At 51.1% G+C, this 27,532-nt stretch overlaps 14 protein-coding genes and 1 non-coding gene across 15 annotated transcripts; 8 read left to right on the plus strand and 7 right to left on the minus strand.

Moving 5' to 3' along the window:
* Positions 1–738: 738 nt before the first annotated feature.
* Positions 739–1,588, plus strand: BDQ94DRAFT_14696 (FKBP-type peptidyl-prolyl cis-trans isomerase). Its single transcript, XM_026766926.1, has 6 exons — positions 739–928; positions 1,032–1,099; positions 1,156–1,216; positions 1,286–1,306; positions 1,360–1,401; positions 1,451–1,588. The coding sequence occupies exons 1-6, from the start codon at positions 792–794 to the stop codon at positions 1,506–1,508; spliced, it is 387 nt and encodes a 128-aa protein (XP_026627739.1). The 5' UTR covers positions 739–791; the 3' UTR covers positions 1,509–1,588.
* A 79-nt stretch (positions 1,589–1,667) lies between these two features.
* BDQ94DRAFT_169037 (alpha/beta hydrolase) lies at positions 1,668–2,472 on the minus strand (the record flags this gene model as incomplete). The annotated part of the gene is made up of 2 exons (XM_026771204.1): positions 1,668–1,988; positions 2,095–2,472. 2 exons carry the CDS (start codon positions 2,470–2,472, stop codon positions 1,668–1,670), a joined length of 699 nt encoding a protein of 232 aa, XP_026627740.1.
* Positions 2,473–3,559: 1,087 nt separating this feature from the next.
* Positions 3,560–3,640, plus strand: BDQ94DRAFT_t111. The gene has a single exon. It is a non-coding gene; the product is annotated as a tRNA-Arg (tRNA).
* A 283-nt stretch (positions 3,641–3,923) lies between these two features.
* BDQ94DRAFT_169038 (GMC family oxidoreductase) lies at positions 3,924–5,923 on the minus strand (the record flags this gene model as incomplete). Its single annotated transcript, XM_026771205.1, has 7 exons — positions 3,924–3,956; positions 4,008–4,497; positions 4,550–4,858; positions 4,912–5,282; positions 5,332–5,485; positions 5,560–5,824; positions 5,872–5,923. 7 exons carry the CDS (start codon positions 5,921–5,923, stop codon positions 3,924–3,926), a joined length of 1,674 nt encoding a protein of 557 aa, XP_026627741.1.
* Positions 5,798–7,531, minus strand: BDQ94DRAFT_140788 (GNAT family N-acetyltransferase). Its single transcript, XM_026765697.1, has 3 exons — positions 7,361–7,531; positions 6,884–7,206; positions 5,798–6,804 (listed from the first exon to the last, which is right to left on the minus strand). Exons 1-3 carry the CDS (start codon positions 7,456–7,458, stop codon positions 6,470–6,472), a joined length of 756 nt encoding a protein of 251 aa, XP_026627742.1. The 5' UTR covers positions 7,459–7,531; the 3' UTR covers positions 5,798–6,469.
* Positions 7,532–7,754: 223 nt separating this feature from the next.
* BDQ94DRAFT_140794 (choline transport protein) lies at positions 7,755–10,117 on the minus strand. The gene is made up of 9 exons (XM_026765698.1): positions 9,918–10,117; positions 9,781–9,851; positions 9,640–9,663; positions 9,478–9,577; positions 9,352–9,424; positions 8,902–9,279; positions 8,817–8,836; positions 8,423–8,752; positions 7,755–8,351 (listed from the first exon to the last, which is right to left on the minus strand). The coding sequence occupies exons 1-9, from the start codon at positions 10,053–10,055 to the stop codon at positions 7,899–7,901; spliced, it is 1,587 nt and encodes a 528-aa protein (XP_026627743.1). The 5' UTR covers positions 10,056–10,117; the 3' UTR covers positions 7,755–7,898.
* A 795-nt stretch (positions 10,118–10,912) lies between these two features.
* Positions 10,913–12,392, plus strand: BDQ94DRAFT_140795 (uncharacterized protein). The gene is made up of 4 exons (XM_026765699.1): positions 10,913–11,441; positions 11,507–11,833; positions 11,891–12,033; positions 12,084–12,392. The coding sequence occupies exons 1-4, from the start codon at positions 11,298–11,300 to the stop codon at positions 12,376–12,378; spliced, it is 909 nt and encodes a 302-aa protein (XP_026627744.1). The 5' UTR covers positions 10,913–11,297; the 3' UTR covers positions 12,379–12,392.
* A 72-nt stretch (positions 12,393–12,464) lies between these two features.
* On the minus strand, positions 12,465–13,064 carry BDQ94DRAFT_169042 (uncharacterized protein; the record flags this gene model as incomplete). Its single annotated transcript, XM_026771206.1, has 3 exons — positions 12,465–12,658; positions 12,730–12,958; positions 13,008–13,064. The coding sequence occupies 3 exons, from the start codon at positions 13,062–13,064 to the stop codon at positions 12,465–12,467; spliced, it is 480 nt and encodes a 159-aa protein (XP_026627745.1).
* On the plus strand, positions 13,003–14,888 carry BDQ94DRAFT_140797 (uncharacterized protein). Its single transcript, XM_026765700.1, has 4 exons — positions 13,003–13,426; positions 13,491–13,720; positions 13,784–14,811; positions 14,872–14,888. The coding sequence occupies exons 1-3, from the start codon at positions 13,177–13,179 to the stop codon at positions 14,156–14,158; spliced, it is 855 nt and encodes a 284-aa protein (XP_026627746.1). The 5' UTR covers positions 13,003–13,176; the 3' UTR covers positions 14,159–14,811; positions 14,872–14,888.
* On the plus strand, positions 14,889–16,215 carry BDQ94DRAFT_140801 (major facilitator superfamily domain-containing protein). The gene has a single exon (XM_026765701.1). It carries the CDS (start codon positions 15,107–15,109, stop codon positions 16,136–16,138), a length of 1,032 nt encoding a protein of 343 aa, XP_026627747.1. The 5' UTR covers positions 14,889–15,106; the 3' UTR covers positions 16,139–16,215.
* Positions 16,216–16,732: 517 nt separating this feature from the next.
* On the minus strand, positions 16,733–17,893 carry BDQ94DRAFT_177568 (cupin domain-containing protein; the record flags this gene model as incomplete). The annotated part of the gene is made up of 3 exons (XM_026772939.1): positions 17,617–17,893; positions 17,115–17,549; positions 16,733–17,037 (listed from the first exon to the last, which is right to left on the minus strand). Exons 1-3 carry the CDS (start codon positions 17,870–17,872, stop codon positions 16,733–16,735), a joined length of 996 nt encoding a protein of 331 aa, XP_026627748.1. The 5' UTR covers positions 17,873–17,893.
* A 420-nt stretch (positions 17,894–18,313) lies between these two features.
* BDQ94DRAFT_169046 (putative salicylate hydroxylase) lies at positions 18,314–20,090 on the plus strand (the record flags this gene model as incomplete). Its single annotated transcript, XM_026771207.1, has 6 exons — positions 18,314–18,361; positions 18,423–18,981; positions 19,047–19,203; positions 19,284–19,439; positions 19,503–19,642; positions 19,732–20,090. 6 exons carry the CDS (start codon positions 18,314–18,316, stop codon positions 20,088–20,090), a joined length of 1,419 nt encoding a protein of 472 aa, XP_026627749.1.
* A 373-nt stretch (positions 20,091–20,463) lies between these two features.
* Positions 20,464–23,352, plus strand: BDQ94DRAFT_177573 (putative C6 transcription factor; the record flags this gene model as incomplete). The annotated part of the gene is made up of 9 exons (XM_026772940.1): positions 20,464–20,562; positions 20,637–20,737; positions 20,806–21,041; positions 21,096–21,596; positions 21,669–21,861; positions 21,922–22,071; positions 22,134–22,633; positions 22,735–22,947; positions 23,020–23,352. The coding sequence occupies 9 exons, from the start codon at positions 20,464–20,466 to the stop codon at positions 23,184–23,186; spliced, it is 2,160 nt and encodes a 719-aa protein (XP_026627750.1). The 3' UTR covers positions 23,187–23,352.
* BDQ94DRAFT_177577 (carotenoid oxygenase family protein) lies at positions 23,327–25,256 on the minus strand (the record flags this gene model as incomplete). Its single annotated transcript, XM_026772941.1, has 5 exons — positions 23,327–24,139; positions 24,196–24,333; positions 24,410–24,819; positions 24,881–25,004; positions 25,071–25,256. 5 exons carry the CDS (start codon positions 25,254–25,256, stop codon positions 23,468–23,470), a joined length of 1,530 nt encoding a protein of 509 aa, XP_026627751.1. The 3' UTR covers positions 23,327–23,467.
* Positions 25,257–25,796: 540 nt separating this feature from the next.
* On the plus strand, positions 25,797–26,911 carry BDQ94DRAFT_177579 (fumarylacetoacetate hydrolase family protein; the record flags this gene model as incomplete). Its single annotated transcript, XM_026772942.1, has 4 exons — positions 25,797–26,076; positions 26,144–26,280; positions 26,365–26,734; positions 26,805–26,911. The coding sequence occupies 4 exons, from the start codon at positions 25,797–25,799 to the stop codon at positions 26,909–26,911; spliced, it is 894 nt and encodes a 297-aa protein (XP_026627752.1).
* Positions 26,912–27,532: the final 621 nt, after the last annotated feature.

Raw genomic sequence — 27,532 nt, forward strand, 5'->3', positions numbered from 1 at the left:
GATATGATAGCAAAGTGTCTTACTGCCGGTGCTGGAGGAGATAGGAAACATCTTGGTCCCTGGAGAGGAAATCGGGGTATAAAAAGGGGGCCCTTCGCTAGCGGCATGACAGTGACGAGTCTGTCCAGCCCTGCCCTTTGGTTCCAGGCGTAGCTCGATGAATGATAGCAATATCTCCGTGCATGATGGTAGACAGTGCCGTTGTCTTCTGTGGCGAATTCCAGTCAGGATAGTGGAATAACAACGGTTAACTCCCTCCTTGAGATTCAGCGGAGGATGCGCCGTCTTTTGATTGAATTGCTGTGCAACCTTGTTATATTTTTATCCAATAGCAAAAATCCCTCGTTATGCTTAGCAGATGTGAATTTTTGGCTTAGTGAAGGACAGGATGTGTTTCAGGGCAACTAGTGAGAAGGCGTGAATACAGTCAAACAAATTCACACTTGTCAGTGAAGTATTGATTCCTCAGGCATAAACGTACTACAACTACTGCTTTGAAGTCAAAATTCATGAAAATTGGCTTCAAGTCTAGCTGAAATTGGTACTTTGCTGTGTTATTCTATCTAGTGAATTCTCTATCCATGAAGTCCATCTATCCTACAGCAGTGAAGCAGATATACTACGTATCATGTAGCTTAGCTTGTTCTGCAAGCTTAAACCATTAACTTTTTCCGTTCCGCTACAATCTCGACGCGTCATGTGACCTACTGGCAGGGAGACGTGCCCCGTCCACATCCCCATTGTTTCCCCACAATTCATTAGGAGACTGCCAGACTGCGCGTCCAAAAAATATGGGGTTTATCGATTTCATCAAGGACATTTTGCGTCCGGGCAATGGGGTGGATTACCCAAAGCCAGGTGACATGGTGACTGTGCATTACCACGGCTATCTTTACGACCCGGCACGGTCCAGGAATCGAGGGCGTCGGTATGTTCCTATCCATCCGGAAGACACGGCTTGCCGTTTGTTTCAGCCTTCTTTGCATGGCCTGGGCTGTTCTAAGTACTAATGATTGTTTGTTCTGCTGCAGATTCGATAGCAGTATTAAACGGGGATTTCCTTTTACTTTCAAGGTCGGTGTCGGCCAGGTTATCAAAGGTGTGTCATTCAGACGATGCCCAGTAATCCGTGCAAGTTAGGCTGATCAGTTTTAGGATGGGATGTCGGTATCCTGGGAATGAGTCTGGGTGAAAGAGCATATCTTACCTTCGGCCCGTACGTGTTATTCACAATGGCTATCTTCTTTCAACATGTCCACTACTAACCATTTCATTTGTACTACAGTCACTATGGATACGGCGAGAAGCAAGTTCTATTCTATGGACAAAGTTTGGAATTCGCGCTGATTTGTTTCCCAGGGGAGCTTCTCCGTTTATTCCTGGCAATTCAACCCTCGTCTTGTAAGTGCTTACCCCAAACCAAGGCTTCTTTCGACTCACAGATATGCAGTGATGTCCAGCTACTGGCCATTAATGGCCGAGGAATTGAGTCGGATGAATCCGAATAAATGTACAATAGTATCTTTGTTGCTCATTAATGTTCACATTATACACCATTTCCCTCCCATTTATAATCATATTGCACTTTCAGATATAGAGTGCCCCATATCACTTTTGCTCGATATATCTTATCCCCCATCGCCCTCTTGCACTAATCTTTGCTCTCCTCAAGTAGACGCCGCTGCAGCACGAATAACCTCTGCCACCCGCGAAGGCTGACTTATCTGTGGCATGTGGCCAGCACTGCACCGCTCAATCTGGCTTCCGGCCAGGTTCGCTAGTTGCTCCTGCAGGCCCGCTGGAAGAGCGTTATCTCCCTCGCAGACGAGGTAAACACTGGGCACATCCTTCCACCCCGCGTAGGGTACCGTGCCGTTCCAACCATCAGCCGGCTGGGGCTTAAGCTCAGCCAGCCACTCTGCCTTCTCTGGCTCGGGGACATCGTCCAAAAGAAGCACCTCGGGCTTGGCACAGTACATCGCACCTCCCTGTCAAAACGCCCGTCAGTCATGATATTTTTTGACCAAGGAAAGATGCGGAGGCAACAATCACGAGATGATGGGAACAAGAAACACAATAGACGGGATAACCAACCTCGACAACAGCAAATGGCATATCCTCGTGCTCGTGGCCTTCGGGGAAAACCGCTGCAGTCAAGAAGACAATCTTGACGACTCCACCCTGTCCAACAGCCGACTTGCTGAGGCCCTCCATGGCAGCGCTGCCGAGAAATCCACCGGCTGAATGCAATACGAGAATTACCTCTTCTCCGCGCTGCACGATGCTCGTCAGATGGTCGCGCACGGCGGCTATATCATCGGCCATAGTCGGGTTCCCGGGCGAGGTGGTTCCTGTGCTGGGTAGTGTGCAGACATCGGTCTTCAAACCGGCAGCCTGCAGGAGATCGCATACGGGGGAGAAGACTTTGGGGCCCTCCCAGAAACCGGGGACGAAGAGGATAGTGGGTGCCATGATGGCCGAATGATAATGGTACAGTGGGTGAGCTTACGGTGTAGTCAAATTATGGGTGACAGAGGGGAGCACTTGCGGCTTATATGTATCTGTCGCTAGCGCATCCTGGTAGCCTAAATGAGGGGTACAAGGCTGTCACTAAGGGCACCATATACTGCTAAGTCGCACTACACAACTACAGGGGCTCAGAAGCCATTACATGGCAGCTTGCGTGAGGCAACGTCGTTTGTTGGCTGCAGTAGCGTGTGGCTACGGGGTATTTCTTGCTCCACCCAAGACAAAGGAAAGCTGAACATCCACTTAAATCTCACGTCAGGCGGACGAGTCGTGACTCCGATTCCAGCCTGTTTTGAGCACGGACAGGGTCGCGATTTGACGGATAAATTGGCCAATGAAACCTTGGTAGATTAGCTACTTGGTATTGCGCTAGTTGCTAAGCTTTCTGTTCGCTTAGCGTCGCCGTCCGGTCGACAGCGCCGTGGCTCGCATCTAACTTGCATTCAGCGCATCGCCAGCTGCCAGTGGACGCAGGATTCTATATCTTGAACTGGATGTGTCGGTTTTAAGTAGCTCTACCTCGGTGGCCAATGGAGCTTACCTGCAGACTCGATGCTTGGTCTAACTGTGTCACTTAATCTGTGGATCGGCATGTTGACGCTATCTTGCAATGTAAAGGGTTTATGTTCGATCGTAAATTTTAGTTGTAGCTGTATACTGGTGAGTTACTAGTGCTATATGGTGGCAAACAGGGTCAGTGTCGTGATGCTTGCAGGTGCAATCACTGGTCTGCTCATTCTGCGAGCTGCAATACTATGTTGAGCAAACTGGACCAAGAATATATATCTTGCCACGGTCCAGATGGGCATAGTAGCACGAACTTCTTTACCCGCGAATAGTAGTTCCATTACATACTTAATACATTATAAACGCCCCTTACAAGCTACACAACCGAACTAAGATGGAAAATCTAAGGTTGACACACAGATTCGCCGCCTATCAATCCGGCCTGTCCGTAAAGCAGCTCTTGCGAAACGAAGCTTTAACTCTTAGTTATAAGGCAAAAGGAGTTGGAACAAATATCAAGTACGGCCGGGTGGCGCAATGGTAGCGCGCTGCCTTCCGGTAGTGGATGTGGCAGTGGTTGCGTGTTCGAGTCACGTCTCGGTCGTTTCTTTTTTCTTTTGCATCTACACTCCGTACCAGAAGTGATAGTCTTAGATTTTATTTTTTTATTGGTCGCAACTATTATTCTCTCCCCGCTTCATTTCTAGTCCCATCTGCCTTCATTACAGTTTGCGGTCGCGCACACCCTATATCCACCATGGTAACCCACTCTTGGGCACATCGTAGAAAGCAAGGGCCTTACGAGAACAGCACTTGACTAAAGTCCGTCTCGAGTATCGTGTCTCTCTGGTCATTCACAATTCTGCATTAGGCGCGATCTGGGTTGATCAAGCTACTGCGGAAAGAATCATGTCTGCGGCCTATAATCGATATATCAGCAGCAGCACCATGCCATCATGATCAGTACCTACCTGTTCAGCAATACCATATGTAGGCGCCTGATAATGCGCCGCCAACGGGAGCGGAATAATGCCCGAGTCCACAACCCTCAGTCGCTCAGCCTGATAGACTCGACACTCAGTGTCCACAACTTCTCCCATCGCACAAGTCCCTGAGTAGTGATAGGTGCTACCACCACTCCGATTCGCCCGGACCTCGATCGCCTCATTAGACCAGTTATCCCGGAGAAAATCATCCACACCGAACTCAACAGCATTGAGACCCTCAACGGCCTGGATGGCTCGCGCAGTCTCCCGCACATTCTCATACAACGCTGATCGGTCAATCGGGGACGCAAGGAGTTTGGGATCGAGCACGGGTGCGTCAGCAGGGTCAGATGAGCGCAGCGTGAGAGTACCCCGTGACACCGAGTCGACGAGAACGTGCATGAGGCTGATGACGCGCTTACCGGGCCAGCCTTCGAGGGGTTTCTTGCGAGCGGACGTGTCGACGGCGGTGTAGCTGACTTGATTAGCAGTGTCCCTTCTTCTGCGGGCTTGGAGAAACAGCATACACGATAAAATTTTCGAGTTGCATCTTCCCGTCAGCCAAGTACCGACTTCGCTCAGTTGGGCTCAGTATTTTCTTGGCTATCTCTTGCGTTTTCGTGTCTGCAGGCGCAAAGGACATCCAATCGTATGGCAAGCCCGCTAGCCAATGGACTTGATCGGTCTCCATTTCCCCGTCACCTAGGGTAGCATTGCACTCGTCGATCGTCCAGTAAGTGAATATATGCGGATGGTCAGCATAGTTCTTCCCCACGGGGAGGTCTGCGACCGGGGTGATGTTGTGTCGCTTCAGCTCTGCTGCTGGGCCGATGCCGCTGGTACTGTTATTAGGCTCCTCACTTCTCAGAAGCAGCTAGTGCTGACCCACCTGAGTAAAAGTATTTTGGGTGATCCATATGCTCCTGCCGACAGAATCACTTCTTTTCGAGCCCTGACCTGGACACGCTCAATCTGATCTCCCACTGCTCGCGCAACAACGACGCCTTCCGCAGTCCTTCCGGTCATGATGAGTCTCTCCACCGTTGCTTTCGTCCAGAGAGTGACATTGCTCCCCAAAGGGTAGCTACTCGCAAAGCTCCTCAGTCCTGCATAGGAGGAACTGAAAGCCTCCGAATACCCCAGCTGCTCTCCACTATTCATATCGTCTGCCTGCTTGCGACCGAGAAATTCGTGAAATCTGCGACTCTTCTCCCGCAACGGATAATTGCGTGGCTTGCCACTATTCGTCGCATGACTGACCTATACAATATCAATACGGTTCCTCATGCCAGTAAAGTGCGATAGCTACCTTGATCGGTCCACGATCTCCATGAGAATCAATCGTGAGAAGACCTCTCTTCTTCATCTCCACAGAAGGGTACCATGTCTCGACCCGCTTAAAATATGGCAGAAGACCATTCCACGACCATCTCCGGTCTTGAACTAAATCTGCCCATTGGTCACTGTCCCAACAGGCCCATATCAGCATCAATCTCCGGAAACATAATATCACCCCCACTCCCCGAGGGGAACTCACTAATCAACAGCCGGGCCCCGCGTATACACCTGATAATTAACCCCCGACCCTCCTCCGACAATCTTGCCAGAGGCCAAACAAACCGTATCACCTCCGAAAGCGCGCTCCTGCGGCACCGAGCGAAGATTCCATTCGAGATCTGAGTCGAACCCTGCCACGAAGCCCATTGCGGCAGATGTCCGATCATCTTTCTCGATGCCTGCTTCAATGAGCAGGATGCGTAAGTCGGGACGACTTTGCGAGATTCGACTTGCTAAGACGCAGCCTGTTGCTTGTCAATGAGGACGGGTGTGGTTGTTATGGGGGTATTACCCGCAACGCCTGCTCCGACTATGATGAAGTCGAATGTTTCCTCTGTGTGCATGTTGTTGATGTGACATTTGGTTCATAACTATAACTGCAGAGATGGATGACAGAGATTGTATGCCACTGATGCAACGAGCGAGTAATATACTCGAAGCTACGGGTGGCCTGAAAGAGTGAGATATTCAGAGCTCGTCCGTTTGCGGAGATGCTGGCTAGACAGATTTTGATGGCTGTTACACGACGAGAGTCAGCTGTTCGGAAAGGAAGCTTTGCATGCCATTTGCTATCCGCAGGGAATCCCACGCATCATCCAATTGAAGAATGGACATGAAACAGACAAGCATGTCGTTACATCCAACCTAAAGGCACTTTGGCTTTAAGGCGTGCACTATGACCGCATGATGGCTGGTCTGGACACCAGAGAGAGTTGGACGCGAAACCTAATTTGCATGAGGGGAAACGGCCTTGCCGTCAGAACGTCCCGAGTATCAACAATCAAGAAAAAACACAATGAGCTGAAGTCTCTAATTCCATCATCATATCAATCATCATCATCTCATCTATTCTACATCTAAGTCAAAACACTCCTGGCAGAACGACGAACCTATTTCCAGGTATTCTCGGTAACCGCCCAGGGACCCGGGGGCACCTTATCATTCCACTCGCCGCGCGGAGGGCGCCACAGCAAAAGAATAGCGGGCGGTTGACATTCATGCACCAACCTGTTCCACTCATCACTGGGGTTCTTCTTCGCAAAGTCGATATTCAGACTGATGACGCGCTTGTATCCGCTCTCTTCATACAACCAGCGACCGATGGGACTGCCCTCGATCCAGCTCTCATATCCCAAGGGGTCAATCCTCTCATGTCCCCATTGCATGAGAAGGCGTCCTACGCCTCGACGGCGGTAATCGGGGTGAACGCCCATAGCATTTACACCTATACGCATCATCGATAAATTAGTCCCCTTAGAAAATAAAAAAGAAGATAACACAGAATAAAGGGGGAAAGAATATACCAGCATGAGGCCTCTGCAACCAACACATTCTCGGAAAAAAGGCCTGACTGAGCATGCGACTAGCATACTCGGCGCGTTCGGAGCCCTCCGGGTACCACGTACACGATAAGGGTTGAGGGCCATTAGGAAAGGGGTTCTTGTGGAAAATGAGCCATTCGCAGCCACCGGCCACGCGACCGGTCTCGGTATCGATCACATAGATGAGATGGGAGGCAGGATTCTTCTCGTGCGCGGCCCAGCGGATTTCCGTGTCGAGGGCTTTGTCTTTTACGCGGTCTTCTGCGGTATGGCCGCTTACGGGGTGGACGGCGGTGAATACTGGGCTGTTTGGTGGTGGTGCGACCGGGCAAATTAGTTTGAATACTACTGTGCGGAGAGGAGAGGATAGGAGGATGGGAGGATGGGAAGGAACTAATGAAGGAAGAAGGAAGAAGGAAGGATGGAAAGGAATGTGTGGTGGTAATTGCGCTCACTCACTTGTAAGGGTTGAAGTTGGCTGACCAGAGGACATCGACTAGACGAGCATATTCCTCCTTGGTGTGGATTTCCCGGACTTCGAACTGCGACTTGGTCATGATGGGGGGAGATGGGGAGATAGAGGGCTGGCTGGACTGGACTGGACTTGGACTGGACTTGGACTGGACTTGGGGAAGGATTGATGGATGGATGATCGATTTGAAACGGGGAAATTGAGGGGCGCGCGGGATCGAGGGGAACAACAAGAAAAGAAAGCAAGAAAGAAAGAAAAGTATTTGACACACTTGACTAATAGATAGTGAAGGGAAAATAAATTAGTTAACCTCACTAAACTACCAGTTAATTAACTAATTTAGTAGCCGAAAGCCGATGTTACCCTGTCACGGAGTGGACGGACTAAATGAATTCCTTCTTTTAGATTAAAAAAGTAGTATAAAGTAGACTATTTTAGGGCGACACTACCGTAGGGAAAAAGTCCCTGATCAAGTAGGGAATTGCGCCATTTCCCGAGCTGTTTAGTTAGTAAAAAGCATCCCAACTAAAGCTCGGCTAGCGGACCCTGGTAGTGCTTCCGCGCCCATCCCACATAGTAGATGATACTGATGAGGGTAACTCCCGCGAAGATGACAATGCTGTAGTTAATATTCTTCGGGGCAGGGTGGTTCTCCGGTGGCCAGCAGCCGAAGAACATCATGATGATCGAGTAGGCAATGGCAAAAATGTTATTTGCCGTGCCCAACCACCCTTTGACCCGGAAGGGCCCCCAGTTGAGGACACCGCCGCCTTGACCCGGCTCGGTAAGGTCGCCGCGCAATCTACGATAGAGCAGGAGAGTTAGAGAGATCATGTATGAGGCAAAGAAGGCCTCCAGCACCAGCGACAAGATGATGTTCAGCACCACTGCCGACCCGATGTTAATCAGGCTGAGCAGACCGGCCGCGACAACCACCACCAACGTGCTGTGGAAGGGCACAAGAGTCCGTTGGTTCACCTGTAGATATGACCGATCGCAATTAGAATCTTCCCAACAAAAACAACATGGAGGTTAGGTCCATCACATACCTGTCGCACCCAGCGCCAGCCGGGAATGGCCTGCTCGCGGGAGAATGACCACAGCATCCGACTGCCGGAAGAAATCCCCGCGAGTCCTGCGCACGCTTGCAGAATGGCCATCATACTGGAGAGAACCACGGCGGCGCCCTTACTGCCGGTCGAGCTCGCCAGCATGTACATGAAGGGGTACGAGGCACTGGATTCCACAATCTTCAGCAGGTCTCCAGCGGTGAAGAGGAAGGCAATCAGAATGGCAAAGCCAGTTGCACCGTTGATCATGAGGGCCAACAGCATGGAGCGGGGAACGACCCGGCTGCTGTTGGCGACTTCTTCGGCCATCTGCAAGGAGTTGAGTTAGTGACTGACTCGGACAGCGGTTAAACACCGAGAAGGAAACACTTACATGAACAGCGCCATCCGTGCCTAGTGAACAAAACTGAGTCAGTCCATTATGTTGCAGTCGATTAGACGCGGGAAGTCTGCCTTACCAACAAATGCAGCTACAGTGCCCTTTAATCCGATAAAAGTAGCCAAGGTGAGATCACCCCAGCCACCGTAATCGAAGGATACAGTAAAGATCGATCGCGGATCAGCCTTGGGCCCCAAATAGACCAGCGGAACCAAGACGGCGAAGAAGCCAAGCACATGGACAAGAAGAATAAGCACTTCAATGACCGGTAAGATCATCCCCAGCCAAGTATTCAGAACTGTGCAGACGAGCAAAATCGCCCACATGATCAGCGTGATGTGCCATCCTTTGGGGTCATAGCTGGGGATGTTCATGGCAATGGTGCTCTGCAGAACACTGGCGGCCAGGTAGATGGCGGCTGTGGGGGCAGCCGTCCACGCAATGATGCAGACCGAGCCTGGAATTTTCCTTTGCGTTAGCCAATTCCGACCGCGGTTCGCATATTCGGCACATGGAGTTGCACACATACCAGTGACATGACTGAGAAACTTCCTGGCCGACCTGGGGGCCAAGATGCTCACCCAATGATATTGTCCGCCCGCCTGTGGTGAGAAATTAGGCTCATTCTCAGCTGCAGCAAGTGTCGGACACATACCGAAGGCATCATACTGGCTAGTTCCCCCATCGAAATGAACACGGAAATGATGCCTGCCCATACTCCAAGAAAGCCATACACCAGACCGGCGGGACCACCACTGCACGAAGGTTAACAGACATTTTTCTTTCAGAGGCAAGTTCATTCCGTGGCTGGCCTTACTTGGTGAGTCCCAAGCCAATGTTCCTATTTATCCTATTAGCATGTACAGATTTGACGGGATAAAAAGCAAGGGGGGGAGTGGGGAACCGGGAGGAGGGGTTAAAGAAAAAGAAAATCAAATAATAAGAAAATATCGCATACATTATAACCGCTTCCCAAGTCAGCATCAAGCTGCAGGCAAACCCGACGGTACTCGTCAGACCAAATCGTCGCTAGCAAGGGTAGATCTCAGCGGCTGATGGGAGTAAAATCTCGGGGTAAACACGCGTGTTGGTTACCTTCAACACCTCCTTCTTTCCGACCCTGGCCAGCTCGTAAGCATCGTTGCTGAAAGTAGCCTTACTTGGCGTGCCAGAATCCCGGTTCGTTGGAGCACGCAGCTCGATCGAATGTTCAACATCGCTGTTCCTGGCCATTTTGGGAACTCGTCACGACCTGTCTAAGACGCAGGAAACTAGACAGGTAAGAGAAGGTGTGATTTCGAAGGCATGGATTTTAAGAACTGATTCGGAGTCATTTTATGCAAGCGCGGCCGGATAAAATCCAACGTAGACGGTTAACCCTGCAGGATTGCCACACACACTCCTGGCAATAGACCAATTATCGGTCGGACTACCCGAAGAAGAAAAGGGTCCCTATCCCTATCGGCTGCAGAAAGTATCGTGCGATGATTGGGGGCCAGATGCATCGCAAGTTGGGGGCCGTTATTTCGATATCTGAAGGATGGCTGAGTGTGAGTGAAGGAAATTGCAACGCCAGTGTCTAGCTAGTTAGTCTAGCCTATCGAGAAATGTTCGACTACGAAATTAGACGATCTTGGCTGCCGCGTGTCTCATATGGGCGTAAATTGAAATTGGAACGCGACCAAGCGACTCCGGAGGGAAGAAGGAATGAAGGCTGGCAAGCAGGGGGGGGGGGAGGGTGGAGTTGTGTAGGTGGAGAACAAAACAGGGAGAGGGTGTGCACAACCACAACCACAATGGGACCATCCAACGTCAGCCCTAGTCTACAGTAGAGTAGATACCTGTCCATCTTGTTCGGGTTGGCCGGAAAAGCCCGCCCACCACCATCACCAACACAGCACAAACCAAGAAGCAATTCAGCCAAGGCAGCTCGGCTACTCAAGCAGTCTTGGCCACAAGCAGTGAGACCGAGACAGCCAACCGTCTCACATGTATTGACTGCTGTTTCCCCATCGGGGTTAGATATTCCTGCAGAGGGCAGAGAAGTGCGGCCACTAAGGAATCCAGGCGGAGGGGCGCAGAGCCATAGTGCGACGCTTATAGGCTGATGGCCTTGGCGATCATCGGGTCTCCCCGACTAAACTTTCCGGGCGGCACGCGCCAGCCCCAGTAGTATCCAGTGTTATCCAGCGTATCCTGTCTGTCCGGTGTGTCTCCAGTGTCTCCAGTGCGACCCGTGCTCCTTCTCCGCCCGCGTGCGTGCACAGCATGTTTGCTGCTGGGCTGTGTATGGGGCTGTTCACGCACTGCTCACAAGTCGGATCTGCCTCCTCTTCAGTCTGGTCTTATTTAACTTATATGCCTAAAATCGGTCAATCACGATCAGCTTCGTAGCCAGCCAAAATCCTTCACTACCTGTGCCTTGGAATCCGATTCGGTACCATGAAGGTTATTTTGTTTCAAGCCTGAAAAGCCATGACAGACCATTCCGCAGCAGTCAAGGTCGTGACATGCTTCCTCCTCATCGTCTCGTTCATCGCAGTCGTAGCCTGTTTGACGACAAACTGGCAGGTTCTGAGGAGGAAGGTGTCTAGTGTGGCGCTCCTTTTGAGCACTTTGGTTAGCTAGCTCTCTCAGATAACGTGTCATCGTGCCCTTTGTATAGTAAAACTGACTGCCAGTAGATCGCATCGATTGCCTCCGGGGCAGCTGTATCCGTCGCTGCAACTCATGGCTTGGGACAGGCTTCCCCCCTCACAGACGGCCAGGTGGTCGTCATGCAGAAGGCCCTCTATTCCATGGAGGTGCTGTATGTTTTGACTCTGGGACTGGGAAAGCTATCTGTCATGGTTCTCTTTTACAGTCTGCTCTCGTCGACAGGCCAGTCGAAGTCCGTCCTGGCAGCGACGGGTCTACTTCTAATATGGGTTGTGGTGATGGTCATTGTGGTATGCCTGCAATGCCATCCACCCGAAGTTTGGAACATCGTCGGCGGAACGTGTCTTGACTTGGTAAGTAAAATGCGATGCGATAACCCCAACTAAGAAAACATTGCTAATGTATACAAGTCCGGGATTTGGATAGCATTCGGCGTCATGAACGTCTTGGTCGAGATCATGATTATCGCAGTTCCGTCCTTCATCATCTTCCGTCTGAAACTGAGTCTGAAAAGACGCTTGGTCGTCATAAGCTGCTTCGGCATCCGGATCCTGTATGTCGCAAAGCCAGCACCGAGTCTTACACTTCTAACCTTTTGTCTAGGGACATCGCGGGCAGTATTGTACAGCTATGCTACGTCCGTAATTTCAAGATCCACGCCGACTCCCCAATGCCGACCAATGTTTGGCAATGGGCGATTTGCAGTCAAGTGCTTCAAACAGTGGCTATCTTATCTGCCTGTGTGCCATACCTTCGAGAGTTCCTGGAGTCGTTCCCCAGTGGTATGTTCAAGCCGACTGAACTCAAACATCCTACGGTGCAGTCGGCATACAATGCAACCAAATGTTCGGACAGTGATATAGAATTAATGAGGCCGGAATCAACAAAAGATACTTAGTTTAATTAATTGACTTGAATTTCACAACTAAATACATAAATCTTCTCGTTGTATCATTGATCCCTTGTATTATCCCGCTTGACCATTTACTTGCTGATAGCAGCAACGGTAAGCTCGTCCATCTGACGGACGTTGGCGTCAGCAGCGGCACGCTCGACGTTGTTGGTGGTAGGGAGGGCGAGAGCCACAGCCGAGAGGGCGACGAGGAGGAGAGTAGCGGCACGCATTGTGTAAGATGTGGATGTTTGGAGAAGGGTTGTCTCGGAGGAGAAGCAGGAGTCTGTCACAGAGATTTGTTAACCCAAAGGAACCTGTAGAACTTGGTGTTCCATCAAGACCAGGTGAGCATACCTTTGCTTGGGAGGATTGGGAGTATGAGACTTGAAGACTTGAGAATTGCTGCTGAATGAACGAGGAGCGAGGGGGGCTTCGAGGGGATTACATAGGAACCAGCAGCGGAGGACCGGCAAGGTCCGAAGGCAATTGATCCGAGGTGGGATAGAAGCAGTCCGTCACATAGTGGAGCCTCAGATAGACAGGATTCCCAGTTTGCGACGCTACTATCAACCGGTGTGCCGTGCTGACCAGCCTTGCATTAGCTTCAGCTCTTTCATGCAATGTGAACCCACATCGCCGACAGCCCCATTGCCGGAATCGCATGATGTGTTCCGGAGCCGACGTTCCATCAGTATTGTGACAAATGTGACAAGGACTCGGTGTTTAAAGTCTGAGCATTGCGTTGACCCCCGACGCCCCTCCGGCTGCCAAACCCCTCCATGCTCCTTCCCCCCTCTCACAATGTATTCCTACGAGAAAGTCAACCGTGACGACGACAGCGACCAGGGGCTTCTGGCTGAGGACTCGGAGAGAGTCGCACCTCAGCCCAGAGTCTCTAGGTTCCCTAGCTGGACGAACGCCTTGCTGCTCTTGGGGCTCTTGTTTTCGCTATCGCTGAACGTGGGATGGTTTGTGTTCCAGAAGGGCCACAATGTTCCCATCCAGGACTTGGATCCTGATGCGGCCATGGCAAAACAGCGTTCTCCTTACAGTACGTACTTATCGCAAAGGTCACTATATGGGGTTTCATCTCTAACATTGTTTCCAATGACCAGCCGGTCTCGCATGGGATACTCACAAGCCTTACTCCCACCACTCCGAGTATACTAGCGAGAACGCGACCCATGCGGATGAGATGTGGGAGAGCCTGAGCATGGACCCCATGGTTATTGCTCCTACTTGGGAATGGGCTCAGAGCAAGGGACTGTCCGATTCTTGGGCTTTCCCTTGGGATTCGAACCGGAGGATCTACTTCATCAAGGTGTTCCATCAACTCCACTGTCTGGTGAGTCAAATTCGCAGCATTCATAGTCAAAACAGATGCTGAAATTCTACTTTTATCTACTAGAAACTCATGCGCCACTCGTACCATGAGCTCTGGTCCGGACAAGAGAGCTCGATCCCCGCTCCTCATATCGAACACTGCCTCGATTCCCTGCGACAGGATCTGATGTGCAAGGCCGATGATACCCCCATGCCATCTCTTCAGCTGCTGAATGGTGGTGGAGAAGGACAACAAATGCAATGCAAGGACTTCGATAAGCTGGTAGCCTGGTCAAAGGCACCGGAACGCAATGCTTGCTACAAGCGACTGACCGACTACAAGCCGATCGTCCATAGCATTGAGCGCTATGCCTTCTGTCCTGAGGATAGTGAGCACTACCCGACGATGAGCAAGTATTTCGAGGAACACGGACATTATGCCGATCCTTTTTCGGAATAGACAAGGGCGAGGCTGATTTGGATCGGTTGGGGAGGGTGAAAAGCAGCCAAGAAAGGCCAGCCGAGGGGAGGAGGGGAAAAGGGCCTTTTAGCGCCGAAATCCCTAGTCAGCACCTAATTTAGTCTATTTAGCTTCAATGCAACTAAGAAAGTAGCACCGTTTAGTGGCCAGTAACTCTGCAAGCCCCCCTGCAAGCCCACTGGGGGCCAAACGGTACCACCTTCTTCTTCCTGTTAGCCCATTTGCGTGGCCTGAGTGGACAAAGTACTTTATCTGCTTATCTGCTTACTGTCAAAGGAGCATCAAGCCTGATCAGCCTCGGTCTGAGCGCAAACCCTTCTCTCGTCCGATCTTCCCCTCCATTCCTTTCGTCCCGTCCCTTTTTTTTTAATCACACATCGGCTCCCTTTCATCGCCTGTCTTCCTTTCCTTTCCATTAACTTTTCACCAATCCTTCTACCTTCTTATTGGTGGTTATTTAACCCGTCCATAAGCATGGATGAGGAAGATGGCCATTGCAAAGAGACCGAGGTCACCGTCCAGTCGACGAGCCCCGTGGACTCGGCCGATTATGATCCTTTCGACCCCCAAACCCGCTCCACCACGTATAAGTGGATCACCGTCGTCCTTGTCGCGGGATTATCAACCATGGTGTAAGATTGATCTCCCATAATTCTAAAGGTCAAGGCTTCTGACTGTTGCGCCCGGGAAAGTCAGCTGTCCACCATCATAGCTGCCCCTGTCTCCCCGTCCATCTTGGCTCATTTTCATTCCGACAATGCCCTCTACCGCACCCTCATTGTTTCCATCTGGGAACTCGGTAAAATCGTAGCACCGTTACTATGGGGCCCGCTTTCTGAGTTGTATGGCCGACAATGGCCTCTGAATATTGCCAACCTCTTCTTCGTGGCCTTCTTGGCTGGCACTGCCGCCAGTACCAGTATCCAGATGCTGATTGCATTCCGGTTCCTGAGTGGTGCGGCGACTGCAGCATCAGCCATCGGTCCTGGCATTGTCAGCGATCTCTTTCCAGAGGAAAGTCGCGGACGTGCCATGTCTATTATGTCCTTGACCGGTGCATTGGGACCAGTAGTAGGCCCCATCATCGGCTCCTATCTGGGTGAAAAAGCCGGATGGCGATGGGCATTCTGGTTACCGACCATTGCTACGGGTACTCTGTCCCTGCTCATTCTTGTTGTGTACCGTGAAACGTACAGCGTCACTCTCCAAAAACGCAAAGCTAGACAGCAGAGCCCCGAGAGTGGTTCCAAGAGTCCCGAGGATACAGACAAGACGGCCAGTCAAGTATTTTTCAAAGCTATTCTCCGGCCACTTCGTCTGCTCATCCGGTCCCCCATGCTGATACTAGTTACCTTCTACCTCAGCGTGGTCTACGGGTACACCTACCTGGTGATGACAACCATTGCACCGCTGTTCCAGGATGTCTACGGCTTCTCCGAAGGAGCATCCGGCCTAGCCTTCCTCGGACTGTGCCTTGGGCTTATTCTGGGGGCTTTCCTTTGCAGCTTTCTGCTAGATCGCTATGTACGCACAGCCAGGGCACGGTCCGGCACCTCTAAACCAGAGCAGCGCCTTCCTCCCGTCCTGATTGCATGCTTCGTCATGTCAGGCGGCCTTTTTCTCTTTGGCTGGACTGCACAGTATCATGTCCAATGGATTGCACCAATTATTGGTACGGGCATTATTGGGTTTGGACTAGTGTCTACCACCATCACCTTGCAGACTTACGTCGTGGACCTTTTTGGCATCTACGCCGCGAGTGCTACGAGCGCAATGCTGGTGCCCAGAAATGCCTGCGCCGCATTCCTGCCCCTTGCAGGGCCACCACTGTTTGACCGCCTTGGATACAACTGGGGCGGGACTCTACTGGCCCTGATTGTATTGGTGTTCTCGCTCATGCCCCTAATCTTTATCAAGTATGGCGAGAGATTGCGGGGAAAGAATCTACTTGATGATTGAGATGTCTCGGAATTTGTATAGTACGTTTAGTATGACAAAAGTATTAACATGATGGTAATGAAACTGCTTGGGAATGATCTCATTTTGAAGAAGTATCTGCTGTGCATACACTACTCTCCAGGGCTGGATCCGACGCACGACTAGTATATACCCGTCTAGGAAGGCTTTGCGGGGACCGATCTCAGATGGGCAGAATGACGGGCCCTGAATGCTAAATGCTATATAGGCAACAACACCTCGATCTGGATATACAGTATCCAGCTTGTTTAACGCATGATATCTGGATACGTACTTGATGTTCTACAAAGGTCGATGGCCTTCCCGTCCCGTCCTAAGGAACTCAATCTGGCTCTGGGTATCCCTGTGGGTCTCCGAAATCTGGAGCGCCCTGGCTGCATTCTTCATCAACATCATGGAAAAAAAGAGAGAATTGAAGCTGTGATGTGGGCCATGTCCATAAACTTGAACATGAAGACAAATTGAATGCATTAAATTCGAAACGTAATCATTGACTTGCCCGTATTCATCACCCCCTAAAATAATTGAACACTCGCAAAATTCGCTTCCTTCAGACATCATCGGCAGTTCAAGGTTCTACTGGGACACCAGCGTCGCCAGATCCGTATCGATGGAGCGGTAGAACCCCAAGGCCGAGATCATAGGCTTATCGTCGAAACGGTAAAGGTACACGGTCTCCCCCTCAGCCGCAATATGCCGATACTTGTACCAGGACGGCACGCAGAACGTGTCCCCTGTCTCCCATACAAGAGTCTTGTCCCCAATTTCCGAGCATCCGCTTCCCGCGATAACATGGTAGACCGCGGAGGTTGTCTCCTGCCGGGGTAGGGAAGATGTACCAGCGTCGACCCGTTCGGCACTACCGCCTAGAACACGACTCACTACACATTAAGCCTGTCAGCCAAAGGCGTACCTATGTTATATTGCAAAGCAGAACCAACAGGCGGGCTAATCATACCTTCGCTACCATCAGCCCTAAGATATCGCCTCACAGCCCAGGTACCCGGGGCCATATCCAGCTCCGCCTTCATCTTGTCCCACGGGAATACAATGGGTGAGGTCGCGCTATCAACATCCTCCGCAGGGTACCGCGGTTGATCATAGTGATCGACAAAATGCACAGGGAAGTGGCGGAAATTAGGTAGATCCAGACCGTCCAGCCAGATCATAGGCCCGGTTCCGTCCTTCCCGTGGTCGTGGTAGTTCCACGTCGGGGTGAGAATCACGTCGCCTTTCTGCATCTTGATCCTCTTGCCATGCACAGCAGTAAACCCCCCATTGCCTTCGATAATATACCGCATTGCGAACGCGGTATGACGGTGGGCGGGGGCTGTCTCATTGGGCATTACGAGTTGGAGACCTGCGTAGAGCGTATCGGTTGTGTATGGTGCATCTAGTAAGAAATAAGATGGAATTCAGCGTCATCGTCAAGCCGTGCATTGGGAAGGAATACTATATACCTCTAGCGGGGTTGACAAGCATGAGCACTCTCCTCTCAGCCTGTTTCTCGGTGACGAGTTCGCCGGCGCGAAGCAAGTTTGGACGGATGCTATCATATCTCCAAATGAAGGGTACAGCTGTTGGATTAGGCTCTGGCGGGTTGAGTCTGGTCATCTGCGTCCATAGTGGCAGAGTCTTGCTCTCCTTCAAGTCTTGTAGAAGCTGCTCTGCGCTGTCTGCGCCGTTCGACCCGGTATTGCAAGCTGATGGAGACATAATGGGAGTGCGAAAGTGTCGAGATCTAGCAGTTCAAGGTATTCTGGATTAATTTAATTTAAGCATGGCCCATCCGTATTAGTATATGTACGTCGATTTAGAAGCGACATCACCATGTTCTGTAACTCGCGCCTTCGATCGTGCCGGGGCGGGGAAAGATCGGAAAGGGGACGGTTGACGGGGAAGGATCGGGAACGCCGGAATAGTAACGTGTTTTGGACCTTTTCCCAGCTGTAAACAACCAATGTTTTGCTGGTTTAATAGATCGTGTCGCTACTACCCTACTTAGGTCTGATTGCTGTGTGTACACAATAGATATTTGTCTTTCCGTCCTGCAAGAGGGACCGCACGCGCGCGACACCGTGTACAACGGATTGAGCGAGAGTGTCAAAGTTGAAGGCCACCGTATCTACGGCAGACCTCAATATCACGAATATTGGAATGGCTTCCAGGCGGATGAGTGCGCAGAGCACGATTGCGGACCTCAGGGTTAGGCATCCTACTTTGGCTGCTAGAAATAGCACACCTCGCCTGTCTAACAAAACTCCAGGTCCCGGACTACCCCAGCAACTGCCTCCAATTCACGCAGCAGCTCACGGCATCTACCACGCAAACTCTTCCACAGAAAGATGCGTCTGTTCGTCTGAATATCATTCTCGCTGGTGCTGGATTGGGAGGCCTCGCAACAGCAATTGCCCTCGCCCAAGCCGGCCACGCGGTAAAGATCTACGAACAGACTCCCGTCCTCGGAGAAGTGGGCGCCGGTATTCAAATCCCATCCAACTCAACACGCATCCTGTTCAGCTTAGGGCTACAGTCGTACTTAGAGCCATACGTAACGGCGCCTGAATCGATCTCGTTTCGGAGGTGGCAGAACGGCAAGGTCATCGGCCTGACGAAGCTTATCCCAAATTTCGTCAACGATTTCAAAGCTCCGTACTACGTGATCCACCGGGCCGACTTCCATTCAGCTCTATGTCAAAAGGCTCTTGATGTCGGCGTGGAAATAGAACTGGGCGCGAAAGTTGTCGATTATGATCCGATTGTCGGCAGCATCACGCTTGCCGACGGGACGAAGCACTCGGCAGACCTCATTGTTGCGGCGGATGGTTTGTTTCTCGACTTTTGGGATAAAACAGCTGATACCACGGCCGAGACCGCTAACTGCTACCAGGTATAAAATCTGTCGCTCGAAATGTTGTCCTACAAGGGGATGAGATGTGTTTCCAGGGACCTGGTTTCGCTGCCTACCGTGCGGTCGTCGATGTGGGTAAGATGAGAACGGACCCTGACCTGTCATGGATTCTAGAAAAGCCTGCTCTGAATATATGGTATTCCTTCCTCTCCCTCTCAAACAGAGTCCCTGGTATTATGATTTGCTTATTGTTGCTGCGCTAAATGCGCATTTTAGGATTGGAGACTCCAGGCACGTCATGACATACACGATCGGCGCTGGGAAGGCTTTCAATATGGTCCTATCACATCCGGAAATGACCGACCCCGGTACTTGGAAACCGGAGACGGCACTCGAAGACATGAAAGCGGAATTTCAGGGCTGGGATCCAATGTAGGTGACCTACCACTTGGTTCGATCCGAAGCGCCCTCAGCACTCTAAACTCAGTTGGATAGACTCTCAAAAATCATCGGCATGGTTGAGAAGACCGTCAAATGGCCTTTGCTCACCGGGACGTTACTCAAAAACTGGACCGTTGGAAAGCTCGTTATCCTCGGCGATGCTGCCCATGCTATGGTACCATACATGTCGCAAGGTTGGTTGAGCCATCCATTGCCCATTGCTATCGTCGATGGAGTTACCAATATACAGATACATACCGGAAGCTAACCCTTCACTACCCAGGCGCCGCAATGGCAGTAGAAGACGGCATAGCCCTATCCCGCTCCTTGTCACACATGACCTCCAAAGACCAGTTGCAGAAAGCTCTGAGTATTTTCCAGGAAGTGCGAAAGAAACGCGCCGGCCATATGCAGGAGGCGAGCCTGCTGAACGGGAAATTGTGGCATTTCCCAGACGGATCCTTGCAGCAAGCGAGAGACGAGGCGATGGCGCCTGAAGTGCAAGGGATCCCATTCAGTCATAGTCCAAACCAGTGGAGCGATCCGGCGACGCAGATGTGGTGCTATGGGTATGATGCTGAGGAGGCGATCGATATTGCTTGGATGGAGAGTCTGGAGGCGCGGGTTGATTGTGTTCATTAGGAGTCTAGATTTCCGCAGGCTGTTATGCAGAAGAATCAATTTTTTATACTTAGGTTCCCTATGAAAATTGCTACTCTTTGGCAAATTAGCGATTTTATCTTGTCGTTGGGTGTATAATATGGGGCAACGCAAACTTTTGACATACTAACTAGTCACTGTACCGGAATGTTTTGGCTATTTTTGGCCACACCGACTGTGGAACCGGGGTAAGTGGGTCACGTGATTTGACCGCCTTCTCCGGATTTCCCACTCTTTCCCCGACCGTTCCCAAGTACTCTCCGCATCTACGCTTCATCGGCCCTCCAGACTCAGAGACACGTTGGAGTGGCATGATCCTCATTTTGGATCTACTACTTTTACCCGCTAGACCAAAATGGATTTTGCTCCCGAGCTGCCGACTCCGCAGGGCCAGTCAGTCAAACGCCGTCGTGTGGCTCTAGCCTGCGATGCATGCAGAACTAGAAAATCAAGGGTATGATTTCTTCAGACTTCAAATAACTTGTCATACGTTATCTCTTGTAGTTGTAACTCTTAAAACTATGGCAGTGCGATGGCCGCCGCCCCAAATGTGGAATGTGCGAAGACCTAGGCTTCGAGTGTGCCTATACGCCGTCGACAAGTACCACAAATATAATCGTGCAAAAAGAGTACGCCAACAATCTGACCATGACCGACATCATGCCATACCCCTCACGAATTTGGCTAATTTGTTCAGTTATCTGAGAGACCTTGAAGAGCGCGTTAAATCGCTAGAAACCAGCATGGCCACCGTCAAGTCTGATCTCTCTGGCTTTGCGTCGCAAATTAATGGAAGCATGCCTGATGCCCCTAGGAAGGAGAATCCCTTGAGTGACCAGGGTGAACGATTTTCCGACTTTGCTGGCACCGAAGACACAATCGATGCCATGGGCGCTGTTGCATTTGCCGACGAGGAAGATTGTGGGTTTTTTGGTACGTTCCCTATCCTTATAGAAATATAGACAAATACAGCTCATACCGGTTTAGGTCCCTCATCGAACATTGCCTTCCTCCGCCATCTCTCCTGTGCAGTGGCACATAGCGCAAGCGCGCAGAAGGAAATCACCTCTCCTCCGTTGGATCGCGTCGCTTACGACGGGGGCTTTGTCAGTGCTACACGACCTTCATCCCCTTCTCATGATCAGCGGCCCGATAGTATCGATGACGAGAAGTTTGATAAATTCGCGCTGCCGCCTCCCGAGGAGTCATTAGCGCTCATCCATCGTTATTTTGCCGATACTGGGCTTCTCTTCCCTTATATCCATCCGCCTACATTCTTCGAAACCTACGCTGAACTCAAGGACAATTCAAAGCGGGTCCGACGCACATGGCTTGGCTTGCTGAACATAATACTTGCCATGGCGAAGCTAACAGCTGTTTCGGGGACGACATCTGCAGAGACGGGAATTAGCGAGTCAGCTATTTATTATCACCGGGCGCTGAGCCTCTGCAAGGGAGAGATTTTACGCGGCACGACACTAGAAGTTGGTAGGTACAGCATCTATGCTCCGGTTAGGGCTCGAGTGCTCTTGTATTTGCCTGCCACTAAGATCAACACAGTGCAGTATCTCCTGGTCATGGGCCAGTATCTTCAAGGGACGCAGAAGTCTGTTCAGGCGTGGACAATCCATGGGTTAGCCGTGAAGGCTGCACTTCAACTCGGGCTTCATTCAAAGGGCGCCTCGAGGGCTTTCACCCCGCTGGAACAAGAGGTCAGAAAGCGAACGTGGTTTGGATGTGTCGTTTTGGATCGGTAAGTACCTTTCGCGGTTCCCGCAGTAAGATCTATTCCTTTCTAATTGCTTCGTGTCAGGTCCTTGAGCATGACTTTTGGACGCCCGGCGGCAATTCCGGACTGCTATGTGAAACTCGACCTACCTGCATTCCAAGGACGCAGCGAGGTCCTTTCGATAGGCAACGAAACCGATGCCCATAACAGCATTAGGTTCTTCAACGCCACAGTGTTCGTGCTAATCTTTTCCTCCTCAACCGGAAAACAATTCAGCAGGCTAACATCAAGATCAGCACACTGTACAAACAAATCGCTAACATTATTGATCGTATATATGGGCAAAATCTCGGATGCGATTCTCCCTTATCCATAGGTGAAACAGTCGGCCGTGTCCTCGGCATAGAAAACCAACTCTTCTCCTGGGTATTAGGACTCCCGGAGAGTCTCCGCCAAGTGACGGTCCAAAGCATGCGAGAGGAGATCGAGCGCTCAGAAGTAGGAGACGAGGGCCATCACAAGCTCTATCCGCTGAAGTTTCGTATCATTCTAACACTGCGATATTTCCACGTCCAAATTCTACTACATAGGCCTATCCTCGTCAAGTTCCTAGACGCAACAGGGCCTTCCGGACTCGAAGCAGGCGAGGTCAAGCTCCTGAATGACATCGGCTACAGTAGCATGAATAAATGTATCGACTCGGCAATGGGCATCATCGACATCATCCATGAACTCGTTTCGACTACCGGTTGGCAGAAAGACCTTCTTGGCGCTTGGTGGTACTCGTTATACTATAGTATGTCACCTACCCTATATCTGATTGATTGCCGTGTTCTTTGCTTCTCTTTCTGGCTGCTGGCTCTAAATCTACTCCCCTCAACTAATACTGGACCACAGCATTCAATGCCGCCTTGGTTATCATTGGAGCCATGTGGGTCCAACGAAACAGGGACACGTCTGAGGACCCAGTCAACAATGGAGGGGACAACAACATGGATATCTACCTAAGCCGCGCTGTTTCAACATTGCAGAACCTGAACGTTGGAAACCGCATGGTGGACCGCTGCAAATACTATCTGGACCAGCTAATCACTTTGCTGGGTCTACAAGGTAAGGTTTCCAATTCCATCCACTCAAAAAAGAAAATAAATACAGCGCTAATCTGAGTGTCACAATAAACAGCGGACAGAATCGCGGAGATCGGGATCATCTCGGGCATGAACAATCCGGTGGCAGGAAATTCAACCACCGGCTTCGATTTTCCCTCTCTTGGTATCGAATGCGGGGAGTTTATGATAGATGACTTCTTTCCAGGCTTTGCCCGGGGATCGGGGTTTGGACGGTGGTAGGGAGGGGGCGCCCCGGGTTGGGGGGTTGGGTTTCAAACCAGTTTTTCTCTGCTCCCAGCTCCTCTTATGATAAGGCGCATGCGAAAAAGTTACATGTGAAAATAGCTAAGACCTGAGGATGAATCGATATCGGGGAAGGTCCCGGCGAGGTTTTAGACTCGCCTAAATACCAAGCAAGGGGACAAGCAACGAAAGAATCCTTAAGACCGCAATTGGTTAACTATGTAAGTTAGGTACTCATTACCTCCGCCTCATGCAATCCACCAAACTGCTCCTCCCTACTAAAGACGTGCGGCAGATAACGGAACTTCACTCCCATCCACCCAACTCCCATGCAACCCCGGCCTCAGTCGCACAGGAAGGAGAATCTTCGCCCTCGCCCGCGTGAAATCAGCCGTATCGAGCAAATGCAACTCACTCGACATCGAGTCATAGTTGTTCACCAGCGCCAGGAGATACCCATCCCCTTCAGCAGCCGACTCGCTACGGGGGATAAAGACGGGCTCTTGAACCATATGCGTCTTCCCAGAGAAATATACCTCTGTTTTTCCCGTAACATTATCAAAATGCGCAAGCGAGTTGTACAGCGGGTATCCACCGCCGAGCACAGGTGCAATCCGCGCAAAGTCTGTGCCGAGGCTCGGGTCCATCATGTCGAAGAAGACATGTCGATGAGGCTTCGTGGCGTAGCGATCATCGATGCGGTAGAACTCTGAGTTGTCCATCTGAAGGATGCGTGGTTCGGTGAGGTTCAGATCTTCGGCTCGTGGGTTGATCGTGAAGCGGACAAGTTGGGAACGGATCGAGCTGGGCTCTGGTGCGTTTCCTTGCGCGTCGGGCCACCAGAAGAAAACATTCTTCTCGCTTAGCCCGAGATCGATGATGAGGTTGCCGCTCGAGTCTTCATGTGCGTTTGCGGTGTGCCCCGGGAATGAGTTCTTGTACTGGAACCACTGCACCCAGGAGTATTAGCAGGCGCGATGAAATTAAAGCGGCTGCGGATACCTACCTTGACATCCGTAGTCTTTGCTCCGCGGCGCGGTATGACGCCTAAATACAGCGGCGTTTCGGGGCTCCATTGCCAATGCTCGCCGCCTTGCTTCATACGTTCGATGTCACACAACTGCGGGATGATTGGGAAGATAACCTGTTGGGATATTAGCATTGCTTCCACTCCCCTGTCCAGTGGAACGGGACGAGGGAGATTGATTGCTGAAACGCACCCAGTTGTCCGTCACCGCGAAATCATGAATCATCGCAACAACAGGTGCGACCAGCCAAATGACCTCGGTAAACTTCCCATCGGGGCCCACAGTGTAGTAGCAGACGTCCGGGGTCCCATCGCCCCGAGCTTCGTAACCAAAACAGATCATCTCGCCCGTCTCCGGGTCGAACTTTGGATGCGCAGTAAAGGTCATACTAGGTAGCTGGCCGTCAAAGTCGTAGAGACCCTTTGTCTCGAGTGTGACCGGATCCATCGCGTAGGGGGGCGAATCCTCCTTCAGCGCGAGGAGTTGCCCGTTGAAGTACACGATGTTTGTATTAGCGGTGCTGCGGACTTTGAACTCGACGGCGTCGGTAAATTTGTTGCGGTATTTGCCTTCAATAGACCAGAGGAATAGGGTCAGCTGTGCTGTGCACACCCTCCGTGGCTAGCTTGCTCAACATGATATAGAAAAGGCGGGACTACCAACCGATCAGCGCTCGTTGAGCCTGGCGCTCCCGGACAAACTTCTCCGTCCTCACATAGCGTTGCTGGAAGGAGACTCTGCCGTCATGGAATCGAAAGGCAGTGATGTTACCGTCACCGTTGAACCACTGTATCGTCATTGGCTTACTAGTTCTCACACGCGCAGGAGATGAATGTTGGATCACTTCACTCACAGGATCGTTCTCGATAAACGGGGGTAGCTGAGGGTCAGGCATCACCCTGTAGAATACACCATCAATGTCTGTAGGGAGGTCTCCCAAGACCTCCAGATTCAGGGTTTCGCCCTCGACACGGCACGGCTTCATAAAGCCGGAGAACTGGGGGCAAGCTGGAAAGGCCGTGGTTCTAGTTTCAGTCATGGCTGCAATATGTGTATTTCCTACTCAAGGAACAGAACTAGGGCGTGAGATGTCGCTGGATCGTTGGACCAAGAGGTATGCGTTGTGCTGCAGAAGACTAGACTCGAATCCGCCTTTATATCAGGGCCTGAGATAGAAACCACCGCTTCTCCTCAGGGTTTGACCATCATCACTAAAAGTGGACCGTAACTTCGGCACTGGTGGAAAGCCGCAGAGTAATGATCGGCCGTGACTACCTGGTCGTGAAGCCAATGAACACTAAGAATCCCCCCGCCTCTCGGGCTTTGGGTCATCGTTGCAAAAGGTGGACCGCAACTTCGGCACTGGTGGAAAGCCGCTGAGTAATAATCCGCCATGACTACGTCCGCCTTTCCGATGCTCCCCCGGTTAGGGCAAAATTGACCCGACCACTCCCCGTGCTAACCCCGGCGCTGGAACTATTATGCGTTTGAGGGCGGCCACCTCGATTTACTTGATATTCACCGAGCCTGTTTCTCCCTCTGTTTCCTATACGCTGTTATAACTTGAAGAACGCCCGTCATGTCTCTCCCCTGGAAGCGTCTGATTCGCTTTCAAGCCTCGGATGGCCGCATTCTGCGCGGCGAGCCTATTATCCCGGCAGCGGGAGAAACCGACCTAGGGCTGATCACCGAGGTCGATGGTCTTCAAGCCAAAGTGCTTAGCGGAAGCGACATTTACGATGTGACCGGCAAGACCCAGGTGACAGACGAGGTCGTGACGGTGAAGCGCATCCTCTCGCCACTCGCACAGAGTGATGTACCCATCATGCGATGCGTGGGTCTCAATTACGCCAAGCATAGTATGGACGACTTTCTCCTCGGATCTATCCAAGTGCCTATGTACCAACCTGACATGAACATAAACAGTCCGAGAAGCCGGGCGCAAGCCCCCACCGTTTCCGTTTATTTTCTTCAAGCCGAATACCTGCGTTCATGATCACGGCGAGCCGGTTGTGATACCAAGGATCGCACAGAATGACCAGGCGGACTACGAAGGTGAGCTGGTAGGTATCTCTGAGAGCCTCCTGACCATTGAGTATGTCGGAATGCCGTTTCTTACTTACTCAGTATCCTTCTACTATTTTTAGTGCATAGTAATCGGAAAAGATGCCAAGGACGTCCCAGTCGAGTCCGCGCTCGACTACGTCGCAGCCTACACAGTTGGAAATGATATTTCCTCCCGGAAGCTTCAGCGTGATCCCACGTATGCCGGTGTCGTCCCTCAATGGGGGTTCTCGAAAGGCTTCGATACATTTGCGCCGCTGGGGCCCGTTCTAGTTGCTGCCTCCGAAATTCCTGATCCATCTCAATTACAACTGACAACGACCGTGGATGGAGAGGTGAGGCAGCAAGAATCTGTCGGGGATCTTCTGTTTGATTGCAGGTACTTGATCTCGTACTTGTCTCAAGGGACTACACTTCAGAAGGGGAGTGTCATTATGACGGGAACTCCTGGAGGTAAGGGGAAATTCTACTGCTAAATATCTATGTTGAAACATGAGTAAGAGCATTGCTGACTGGGACTCAGGTGTCGGCGCTGGATTTACGCCTCCAAAGTGGTTGGTGCCTGGGACTCAAATGGATGTGCATATTTCGGGTATAGGGACGTTGCGGAACAATGTTGTCTTTGCGTAGAACGGGTCGAACTGTTGACGTTAAAGAATTTGATAGAGACAACGCATTTTCATGGAAATAATACCAGTGTATGTTCCACGTTTGTCGCGCACCATGTGCGGAACTATCAAAACATCATTTATCGATCTCAATTACAACATTTGGACCGGTTCCGAGCTCAAAATCCTCGCGATGTTGTACCAAAGGGTTCTATGGAAGTGCTGCGAAATCTCATTACTGCTTCAAATCGTTTCAGGGGGACAGACTCTGCTCACACACCGAGCTAGCAATTGTCGAGACGACGTAAACAGTACGGCTCATACATCACTAACTGTAGTCGGACTAGTATGATGTACATTTTTTTATAGCACCTAGTACACATCTATCGCCACAAGGCCCGGTCTCGTCGGCGGCTTCAAGTCCCCCAAGAATATAGATCCAAGAAGCCATTTATGCCGCGCACTATCCGCGGCGACCTCAAAGCGAGGACTGGTCTTGGTATACCACTCCCTACCCCCATTGCTCATAGACGTGATTGCCAGATCATCGGCCTCGAATACAGACTTCATAGTATCCTGGCTTGCCCTCCCATAGCCTTCATTAGTAATTCCAAGCATCGTCCCGTCATCCGCTTGTATGGTG

This window comes from Aspergillus welwitschiae, assembly GCF_003344945.1.
Source record: "Aspergillus welwitschiae strain CBS 139.54b unplaced genomic scaffold BDQ94scaffold_11, whole genome shotgun sequence".
NCBI classification, from domain to species: Eukaryota; Fungi; Ascomycota; class Eurotiomycetes; order Eurotiales; family Aspergillaceae; genus Aspergillus; species Aspergillus welwitschiae.

Bases quoted from the DNA above. Each gene is read 5' to 3' on its own strand.
- BDQ94DRAFT_14696 (XM_026766926.1), top strand. From the start codon at position 792: ATGGGGTTTATCGATTTCATCAAGGACATTTTGCGTCCGGGCAATGGG. The intron at 1,100-1,155 runs GTGTGTCATTCA...GATCAGTTTTAG, and splicing joins TGTCGGCCAGGTTATCAAAG to GATGGGATGTCGGTATCCTG. The intron at 1,402-1,450 runs GTAAGTGCTTAC...ACAGATATGCAG, and splicing joins GGCAATTCAACCCTCGTCTT to TGATGTCCAGCTACTGGCCA.
- BDQ94DRAFT_140788 (XM_026765697.1), bottom strand. From the start codon at position 7,458: ATGACCAAGTCGCAGTTCGAAGTCCGGGAAATCCACACCAAGGAGGAA. The intron at 7,207-7,360 runs GTGAGTGAGCGC...ACCACCAAACAG, and splicing joins GCCAACTTCAACCCTTACAA to CCCAGTATTCACCGCCGTCC. The intron at 6,805-6,883 runs GTATATTCTTTC...TGATGCGTATAG, and splicing joins GTTGCAGAGGCCTCATGCTG to GTGTAAATGCTATGGGCGTT.
- BDQ94DRAFT_140794 (XM_026765698.1), bottom strand. From the start codon at position 10,055: ATGGCCAGGAACAGCGATGTTGAACATTCGATCGAGCTGCGTGCTCCA. The intron at 9,578-9,639 runs GTAAGGCCAGCC...ACCTTCGTGCAG, and splicing joins ATTGGCTTGGGACTCACCAA to TGGTGGTCCCGCCGGTCTGG. The intron at 9,425-9,477 runs GTATGTGTCCGA...TTCTCACCACAG, and splicing joins TAGCCAGTATGATGCCTTCG to GCGGGCGGACAATATCATTG.
- BDQ94DRAFT_140795 (XM_026765699.1), top strand. From the start codon at position 11,298: ATGACAGACCATTCCGCAGCAGTCAAGGTCGTGACATGCTTCCTCCTC. The intron at 11,442-11,506 runs GTTAGCTAGCTC...GACTGCCAGTAG, and splicing joins CGCTCCTTTTGAGCACTTTG to ATCGCATCGATTGCCTCCGG. The intron at 11,834-11,890 runs GTAAGTAAAATG...AATGTATACAAG, and splicing joins GCGGAACGTGTCTTGACTTG to TCCGGGATTTGGATAGCATT.
- BDQ94DRAFT_140797 (XM_026765700.1), top strand. From the start codon at position 13,177: ATGTATTCCTACGAGAAAGTCAACCGTGACGACGACAGCGACCAGGGG. The intron at 13,427-13,490 runs GTACGTACTTAT...TCCAATGACCAG, and splicing joins AAAACAGCGTTCTCCTTACA to CCGGTCTCGCATGGGATACT. The intron at 13,721-13,783 runs GTGAGTCAAATT...TTTATCTACTAG, and splicing joins TCCATCAACTCCACTGTCTG to AAACTCATGCGCCACTCGTA.
- BDQ94DRAFT_140801 (XM_026765701.1), top strand. From the start codon at position 15,107: ATGCTGATTGCATTCCGGTTCCTGAGTGGTGCGGCGACTGCAGCATCA.